The sequence below is a fragment of the Triticum dicoccoides genome, chromosome 3B, assembly GCF_002162155.2.
Source record: "Triticum dicoccoides isolate Atlit2015 ecotype Zavitan chromosome 3B, WEW_v2.0, whole genome shotgun sequence".
Classification (NCBI taxonomy): Eukaryota; Viridiplantae; Streptophyta; class Magnoliopsida; order Poales; family Poaceae; genus Triticum; species Triticum dicoccoides.
In genome coordinates this window covers 765,047,664-765,057,700 of record NC_041385.1, presented here as the reverse complement: position 1 = coordinate 765,057,700, position 10,037 = coordinate 765,047,664, and the positions used below count along the sequence as shown (strand labels likewise).

Sequence of the window (10,037 nt, the reverse complement as noted above, 5' to 3'; positions counted from 1 at the left end):
TAGCTATAAAAATGTATCTCGCTTCCAACCCTTTCCATTTTTGCGACCCACCTGTATCATTGATGATCCAAATACTCCAGGCGGCCAAAATTATTATTTTCATCAACAAAGGATTTCGTCAAATTTCAACTTGTTAAATTAAAAAAAATCAAACAGGAGCTATAAGTTCAGATAAATTACCTCAAAAATTAACTAATTATTACATTATATTAAAAAAATGTTACAACCAGCATTACCATGCACATAGGCTTGGCATATAACTACGAATTCATACACGCACATCTCCCAAAGTTCACGCGACAAATTCACCAACATATATAATCACCATTTCAACAAGGATTAAAGAAGTGGGATTATCCATGATAGCAAGTGGATAAAAACCAGGAAATATTTCACGATATAATCACATACAAAAGAACTATAGTGACAAGTGTGTATTTTAAATGCACAAGTTAGAGTCTCAAAGCAGAAATTGCTTCAGGCCTGAAGTCGATCCTAAGCCCTAAGACCCTCCTCACCTCTGCAGGTGTCAACAGCCACGTCAGATGCCCAGCATTGTCACCCCAGAAATCCAGTATCTCAGATACACGCTCAAAGTTCAGGATGGTTGACATCTGGGAAAGCCTCGAGAACTTGTCTCGGACCGGCCTCTGTGACATCTCCGAGAAATGGTTGATCAGGGACCGAACCTCCTTGTCGAGCTGCAAGCCACCGAGCTGGCTGAACCTCTTCTGCATCATGATAACCTCGAGCCTCTTGACAATGAAGTCGATGACCAGGTGGACAAAGGAATCGTAGTTGTTCGATGTCATCATTGGCTGGAGCCATGTAACGTTAGTGTCAACTGCAAGGAGAAGCTTCTGCACCCATGGGTCATTCACCTCATTTTCCCCGTATTCGGCATCATCCAGCTCATAGCTAACAGTGGTAACCGTGTCAAGAACAGGACGAATGCGAGGTGCAATAGATGCCACTAAGTGCTCCAACCCAGAATAAAGGATCTTCTTGTAGGAAGCATTGATTTCACCTAGCTCCGATAAACAGGACTTAATCTTCTCTCGGTCAGCAGGAGCATGGAAAATCTGTGATGAAAAGCAGCAGAGCAATTCAGTTGTCAAAAATGACTAAAAGACCATTGAGATTAAGTTACCATAATCTCAATCAAACCATTAGCTCTTTCACATAAGATGGAGGAGTTAAGGAACAACACATAAATGCCTCCAATAATTTCAAAAGAGAATATTTTTCCTCCAATCTATTTACTTGTCACTTTGGACATGGATACAGTAGAACAGATACCTTGACCATTAGTTCCTCTTCTTATTACCAAACAAAAAATTTGAACTGTAGTGTTTTTTTGGAAGAGAAACTCCCTAATATTATTACCAAAAAAATAAATATGTTAAACTGTAAAAAAAATTGGAAGGGAAACTGTAATCATGTGCCAGAATTTCTGATTACCAATCTACTAAATAGTATAATATGATAAGATCATTTCCATGTGAACAATTTAAAAATACTTATGTAAATTGGTGGTCAAAGTTTTAAAACATTGATTGCATGAATAAATGGATGAAATCCGGTTGCAAACATAGGAGTACCACGAAAGATTTTGCAAACAAGATATTCCATTAATGTTTGTTTGCAATGTGAACAGATTTTAAACATGCACATACTTCTGTAATCACATTGACTTTGGGTAAACCACATGTTCTAAAGTTGTTTGAAATAACACACTATGTTTCAGAAGTGGCCAGTTGACCGCAAGCACAATAGCTAACACCCAAATATAAGACGTCGCCTAGGGGAAAACACTATAAACCTGACAATCAAGCATCTCATGATCAATGCTCCTAGTCTTATTTCATACATACCAAGGTTTTCGAGTCGATGAGTCGACGAGTCGCTCAGGGGGGGCGACTCTAGACTAGTCGTGACTAGTCTAGACTCATGGTCGACGAGTCGACATGCGATGAGTGGACGTGAGTTAAGCAGTAGGGAGCAGACCAGCAGCAGACCAGCAGCAGCCAGCGGCAACCGAGGGAGGAGTCGCAGCAACCAACCAAGACAAGGCCATCAGGAGATGGGAGGAGCAGCCCAACAACAGCGGCAACCAAGGGATGAGCAGCAGGCAGCAGCAACCAGGGGAGAAGGGGACGAGCAGCAAGCCAGGGCGGCGGCTGCTGCAGAAGAGGGCTGGGTCGGGGGAGGGGGGCTGGAACTGTTCGATCTAGGTTTCCAGACGCTCCAATCTTCCTTCAATACTGGCCCACACGGCAATATTGGCCCAGTAAGGCCCAATGAAACCCTAGCCTGCCTAGCTCAATCTGGACCATCCATATTCTCTAATCTTCACCGTCCATCCACTCTCGTCTTAACTCTCTCTCTCACCTGCTCCCCTTCCAGCCCCCAGGCACGAATCGACAGCCGCAATGGCCTTGCTGCAGCTCCTCCTCCATGGCTTCTCTGCCTCCACCCCTTCCTCTCCGCCTCCCCCATCCTTCCCTGGAGCCACCCCTCCTTCCCTGCTGCATTTTCTCTGCCCAACTTCTCTTTCATGACAGATTGAACGAGTCGTTCGCCTCAAAAACTGCGACTAGTCGAGACTAGTCGGGACTAGTCGATCGAGTCGATCGACTCATCCAATGATTCGAGTCGACAGGTTGAGTCGACCTTCATGTAACGACTTGTCGACTAGTCGACGACTAGTCGCGACTAGTCGTTCGACTCGAAAACAGAGATACATACAGAAATTCAATTCAAAGATAGCTCGTCAAAAGATTCAGCCAAGGCATAAGGTTTTCAATTTGCCAAAATGGAGTATATCTGGCAATGTGCTTTACGGTTATCCTATTTTATTATTGTAACATTGTTCTTCAATTATCTCTGTTTCTTAATTCCTTCTTTCTAACCAGCGATTTGTGTAAAATTTTGTTAATTGTCAACTTGAAGTGCTGAGGAGAGGACTATATTTCAACTGCAATCTCCTTGCAGTTTGTAACTCTTTTTTCTGTAGTATGCGAAAACCTAAAGGAATCAACATTAATAACATGAATTTGTTTGAATCATCTAAATATTAATTTTAGATCCTACATTAGCCACCTATAGGGTTAAAAGATCTAGGGCCCTCCATTGTGGTACCTGTATATATTATAATAATGTAATAATGCATGGTGACAGTAGTGTTATGTGCATGACACTTGTTTATCTTGATCATGAAAACAAGAGATGATTGTGAGACAGACCTTCACAATGAATATTTAATTGACAATGATATTTCCGTTGCAAGATTTTTCTGACAAATGCAAAGATGATTCATTTAAGCTTATTTGATGTAGATATATTTGTTCAGCACTGTATCATTTAAGCTGTTCTGTTGTAGGCAGACTGCTTTAGTTTCAATGAAGGGCTCCTAGGCAGCATGGTGCAGAGCAAGGGTTCAGGGTTGTCACCTGCAATAGTATACCTATGTTTACGAATATTAATTTACCCTACTAGAACTGTTTAGCTGACGCTGAAGCACTAGTAATGTCAGGTGGAACAACCCCTCACACAACATTAGGTCAGGCTGCACAACTGGGAGAGTAATGAAAACTTGTCGACGCCATGGATGTACTATATCTTTTAGGCATGTATAAAGCATAATACAAATATACAATACTCTTTGGTACTATTATCTTCTACTGAACTTAATATTTATGAGCAAATAGTTGCACCTTTTTCGTTTGTCGTTGCTTGCAGTGAGTTCCAGATAATACGTGATATTATAAGTTTTCATTTAAATGTAGTTCAATAGTCAGAAGTATCAGAAGGAGATGCTCTTGAGTCATCAGGAACCTTCATTCCACCAAGGAAGGTTGCAAAATAAAAAATCATGGGTTACATGCAAACTGATGTGTGTAATCGTCCAATTAACAAGACTGAGAAATTGTGCCTACTACTATCATTTATGTTACAACTATGCAGACATGCATTTTCCAGAACCATGTGTTGTTACTTTGCAGGAGACAGCACAACACATGTGCTGTGTCTCTTTGAGTTGAGGACAACAATCGAAGTTTCTATCCATGCCAATCATGTTGATCATCATGTCCAAAGATATTAAAGTTCATAAGAGGATTTGTAGTGTAGCCTTAGTTGCAAGGATGAATATAATGGCACTGTGGATACCACATTTCAGCATTTTGTGTCAGTGGTACTTGGTAGTGGACATTGACTTCTCGCAACTGTTGTACACCAGAACTAGCTGCACTGCAGCTTATTTATACTAGACTGCATTGTCTGGTGTAAGAGTGGTATTCTGTAAATGTGTTACGTAACTGCGATGTTATGTTATTACATTAATTTACTGGTTCATCAAAATGGTCATAAATTGGTAGTAACCATAAACACATAACACAGAAATTTCATTGGAACTATTGAAACTCTTTAGTATATAGTAGAAAGGTCCTTAGAGACAGTAACAGTATAAGAATTTATAAAACTGGTATTTTAATCTGATACAGATGTGAGGGAACTATTTCAGTTTACTTGGCATTTTGATCAAGCACATGGGATGGGATAAAGTGAATGGTTGAGATCATTTTCTGGCTATAAATGTATTAGGAACAGGATAAGAAGTTAGTGAGCTCATAGCTCTTGTTCTTCTACCGAATATGGCAGCAGTCATCACATTATCATAGCCACTGGTCCACAACTTTGATTAGCGTCGAGTAAACAAGTTTACAACCACAAAAATATGAGAAGTGTCTAAGGATTTATCAACACAGCAACTAGTTGGAGCTAACTAAGCTTGCAGCCAAAGAAGGTGCATGCAACCCTTAACATTTGAAACAGACTGTCTGTTCATGACATAATGATACTACTAACAATTACTTTCTAGAGAATGTCACCATATTGTGGCTTCTTACTTTAAAAAATGGCACCCTATAACACACAGAAGAAGCATACTATCGAATTGAGTTCATCTTAATTGAATGCGTACAAAGCTTAGCTGCCAAATCCATGCCAGTGTTAACATACACAAACAGGTAGAAGGAGACAAAAATAAACTCACCTCTGCACAGAGCTCCTCGACCTCATGGCGGAGCTTCAGGACATATTCTGAGCTCACATCCATGTTGTTCAGCGCAGTTGCAATCTCCTCCCCGGTCTTCTGAACTCCAACACCACCTAAGAAGAGCTTTGCGCCCAAGTTTGGCTCCCTCATTCTCCACTGTAGTGCCTCCTGGAACTCATTGCTTAGTAGGCTTGTTGCCCCACCAAGCACAGCAAGTAGTGAGTTGATGCTTGCAGTGAAAGCTGCCCGCCGGCAGCAGCTCTGCAGTAGAAAGAACACATCGTCGACCATTGAGGTCGTGAGACCATCAGGCACTGGCTCATCAATCTGGATGGCCTTCCTTATGTTCTCCACCATGAAGAACTCCTCCAAGATCACATAATACCCAGTCAAATCCTTTTCCATTTTATTAAAGCTACCATTACGGAAGGCTTTCATTGCTTGCGGACCGAGTTCAGGCTTGACATCCCTCAGTCCACGGATCTTGTTCACCATAAACTCGGTATAGTCTTCACCAAGTTGTGTCAACGCAAGAATCTCCTCAAGATAAATCTCAACCTCCCTGGGGTCGGGCCCTTCACTACCACCTGCAGCGTTGGCCACTGAACCCATAACAGATAGAAGGTTCTTGGTATAGGAGTTTATATCCGACGAAAGACGGGCAAGCTTCCGGTAATCAGCATAGCGGCGGAGGATCTGGGTGCCCCTCGAGTCGCATTCCTCCTGCAGCTCGATGATGGCGTAGGCGACACCATCCTCACCCCGTAGCTCACGAAGCACCGCCTCATTCTCCTCAACAGCGAGCACAATATCCTTGAAGAGACGGGTGAGGCAGCCAACGAAATCAGGGCGCTCCGAGGTAGGCTGGGTTGCAGAGATTAGGTCCGTGAGGTGCTCGAAGTCTGCCCGGGCGCGGAGGGCGACGACCTTCTTGAGGTAGGCGACGTAGACCTGGAGGCCCTCGGGCGCGAGGTCGAGGAGTGGGAAGAGGCGCACGAGGCGCAGCACGGCGGGGTGGTCCTGGGCGTCGACCGCGGCGGAGAGCCTCCGCCGCGCGAGGCCCTCGAGGCGGCGCTTGATGTCGAGCAGGTCGCGGCGGAGGTCGTCGTCGGTGGGGAACCGCGCGTCGATGGCCAGGAACTCGTGCGCGGCGGTGGCGGCGGCCGCGAGGTCGTCGGCAGCGAGGGCGCGGCGCGCGGCGTCGAGCGCGCGGGAGCGGTCGAGGGCCGCCTCGGCGCGGGCCAGGGCGGACTCGGCGCGCGAGTGGGCCGCGTCGAGGTGGCGGACGCGGGAGGAGAGCGCCTCGGCGAGGGCGGCGGTGGAGGAGGAGGACTCCCTGAGGGCCGCGGCGTCGGAGGCGGCGAGCGAGAGGAGCGGCGGGGCGGAGCGGAGCAGGGAGGCGGCGGCGCGGTCGAGGTCGGGGCGGCGGGCGAGGAGCGCGTCGAGGCGGGCGTCGAGGGCGCGCTGGTAGGCGACGCACTCGTGGAGCAGGCGGGTGGCGGCGCCGGCGTCGGTGAGGCCGCGGAGCGCGGCGAGGGAGGCCGGGTCGCCGAAGTCCAGGGACGGGGCGGCGTCGGCGGAAGCGTCGGCGGCAGCCGACGAGTCCGGGCGAGGGGAGCGCGGGGTGGGCGCGGCGGACGGCACGGCCATGGCCGCCGGGGGGCAGGGTGGATCTCGGTGAGATCAGATGTGCGGGATCTGGGGCTCTTTGCCGCGGTCGGGGTTGCTGCAGAGTGGGAGAAATTGGTGCTTTTTTTCCAGTGTCGCTTTGGCCGTGTATGAAAACACCCTCTTTTTCAGTTTACATTCATTGTGATATTCTGTAAATTTTATTTTGCACACTTACATCATCTTTTGCATAGCTACAACAAAATGTGTTAAATACTCCCTCCGATTTCTAAATATAAGTCTAAAAAATATTCAATATGAACTACTCCCTCCGTTCCTAAATGTAAGTCTTTGTAGAGATTTCATTATAAACCGCATACGGATGTATATAGATGCATTTTAAGTTTAAATTCATTCATTTTGCTTCGTATGTAGTCCATCTAGTGGAATCTTTACAAAGACTTATATTTAGGACGGAGGGAGTACATACCACTCTAGAGTGTAGATTCATTCATTTTGTTTCATATATAGTCCATATTGGAATATCTAAAAAAACTTATATTTAGAAACGGAGGGGTATTTGGTATGACTTGTTTCCTTTTAATCTTTATTGTTGCAACTGGAAAATATTAAATTTCATTCGTGTGATATGATTTGCACGCACATGTAACAAATTGGTTCAAAAAAATAAGTTAAAAAAACTGGTTCAAAAAATTGCATGTCTTCACATGTTCCACCTATTTCACCCATTTGCACTTTCACACATAAAATCCTTTTTTCGTGCATCTTCATTGTCCTACTCCTCCTCCTCCTCCTCCTCCTCTCTCTCTCTCTCTCTCTCTCTCTCTCACACACACACACACACACACACACACCACACCACTGACGTTGATTCCGACCTGTCATATGACACTCGTAACTGAGCTGGACTGTCCAGTCTTTTGCCTCTTATCTGTCGAATATTTCTTGCAGTTTCTCTTCCAATAGCCCTTCTCATTACAGAAGAAACACTCAGTGTTGGAAGAGTGCCACCCTTAGGCTTTTCCACTTGCGTCGGTCTTACTGACGCTCTTGGATTTGCCCCTATGCAATGACCTTACCCTTCTAAAACTGGTCGTTTTGTTCACCATCATAACATGATTGACGTCCTTATGTATTCCACATTATGCAGTCTAGAGCATGTTGAACAATTCATTCACACTCTTGTTCATCCAATTCATGTTATAATTCATGATAAAGCCATTATAGCTTAGTGGGAGGGACACAGAGACAAGATCAGCAGTCAGCTCGACTGAAAATATGGGGCCCAAATGTAACGCCCCGGATACAACTTTCCATATTCGTAACTCCGACTCTTGCCTTTTCCGGAGATGCTATATGATATTTCCTTCGTGGTTGGGTTTTTGTCGTTTGTTTTGCATTTTGTTCTTGTTATGCATCTCGTCTCATAGCATCATGCGCATTGCATCGGCATCGTTTTCATAAAACTTGCATCCCTTCGGGTTCCGCCGGTTCTCTCCGTTGTCCGCTCTGAGCCAGACACACTCGCACGCGCCCGCGGCACCTCCGAAATATTATTTTATAAGCGGCATAAAAATGTTCTCGGAATGGGTTGCAACTTGTCGTGCGGTCTTATTATAGTGTAGACAGGCCGCCTGCCAAGTTACGTCGCATTTGGAGTCCATTTGACTGCCCAACCATTATATTTATAACCGCGATATAGTCGGTTTAATCGTCGGACGTTTCGGTCTCCGAAACTGCCACCGGGTCGCTCTGTTTCTCTCTCTTCTCAGCTCGAGGCATTCTACACAGCCCACCTGCAGCCACCTAGTCCCCCCCTCTGTCCGGACCGCCAGATTGAGATCCGAGGGTCCGGAAACCCCCCAAAACCCCTTAGAGACTAAACCCTAGCCCCCCTTTCCTATTTAAACCCCCCTCCTTCCAAATCTGGTCGCCCTAACCCCTCTCCTCCTTGTTTTCGTAGCCTCCTCGCCGCGCCGCCGCCTTTCCCCTCCAAATCCGGCGCCAGCCACCTCACCCGCGCCACTTGTCGCGCCTCCATTGGCTCCGCCACCGTTGACCGCGCCCTCCTCGAACCCCAGGGCGCCACGCGTCTCCCCGCAGGCTCCTGCCGCCGCAGGCCCGCCCAGGCCCGCGGGAAGCCCCTCCGAGCCCATCTGGGCCCGGCTCCCGCTCTCTCCGCCCGAGCGCCCCGCGCCTACCGCTCCCGATCTGGATCGAGGGGAGGAGCCCCTCGACCCCGAGCCCTCGTCGCCCCAGCGCCTCCTCGTCCGCGTCGCCTTCCCCGTCGTCCTGCCGGAGCAGCGCGCCGCCGCCGCCGAAGCTTCGCCAGGCCGGAGCCCCGCCTCCTCATCTCTCCCTTCTCCTCCTCCACTTCTCCTGCGCCCCCGCTAACCCCTTCTCTCCCGCAGGAGCTCTGCCATGGCCGCGCCCGAGCTTGGGTCCGCCTCCGCCCGGAAGACTCGTCCCCGCCGCCGTTCGTTGCCGGGAATGGACCCGCCGCTGCCGGATCCGGCCTCTGCCGGCCCCGCCCTTGCCGGATCCGCCCCACCGCCGCCCTCGAGCCTCGCCGTTGCCGGCATGAACCTCCACCGCCGCCCCTCTCTCCCTGTCCGTGCGGGCATGGGAGGAGGACGGCCTCAGCCCGCATGGGCCACGATCCGCCAAGGCCCAGCCCAGCTCCCTCGGCCTCCCCAGGCCCAGCCGCAGCGCCCAGCGTGCCAGGGCCCAGCCGCGCCTTGCCCGGCCACGTGGGCCGCGCCCCGACCCGGTCCACCTCCTCTGCCTGCCCAAGCCTCTCCACCGACCTGGGCCATGGCCCATGGTGAGAACTGCAACCCCTCCAGATTCGGCCCGATAGTGGGTTTTTTCTCGTTCTGCGAATTTAGCTAATTTCCAGAGATTAATGTTTTACAGAAAACCCCCTGATATTCATGCATTTTATATCTCTCAAACTGTGCATCGAATTAAAATAATTTATATATGTAAAATGCTCAGAAAATTGTGTAGATTAATAATATGCCATTTTCATCCATGTTTAAAATGTTTAACTTGCTGTTTATTTAAATTTGCTCAATTGCCATGTTAAAATGATTTAATTCATAACTAAATAACCGTAGCTCGGAATTAAATGTTCTTTATATGTAAATGGGGTGGAAAAATGCCTAGATTAACATGGTCCACGTTATTTTCCTGTTTAACAAACTTAAAATATGGTTTAGGACAGAACAGTACCGAATCCATAATTTGCATATGGGGATTTTCCGGAATTGTTGTTTGTTACTTCCGGCCTCATTTAAACTTGCCTAGATAGGTAGTTTCATTATGCTTCACCTCTTGCCATGTTTAA

General features: G+C 47.6%; 1 protein-coding gene across 1 annotated transcript; it reads right to left on the bottom strand.

Moving 5' to 3' along the window:
* Positions 1 to 176: 176 nt before the first annotated feature.
* LOC119278368 (conserved oligomeric Golgi complex subunit 4-like) lies at positions 177 to 6,757 on the bottom strand. Its single transcript, XM_037559724.1, has 2 exons — positions 5,057 to 6,757; positions 177 to 1,082 (listed from the first exon to the last, which is right to left on the bottom strand). The coding sequence occupies exons 1-2, from the start codon at positions 6,707 to 6,709 to the stop codon at positions 453 to 455; spliced, it is 2,283 nt and encodes a 760-aa protein (XP_037415621.1). The 5' UTR covers positions 6,710 to 6,757; the 3' UTR covers positions 177 to 452.
* Positions 6,758 to 10,037: the final 3,280 nt, after the last annotated feature.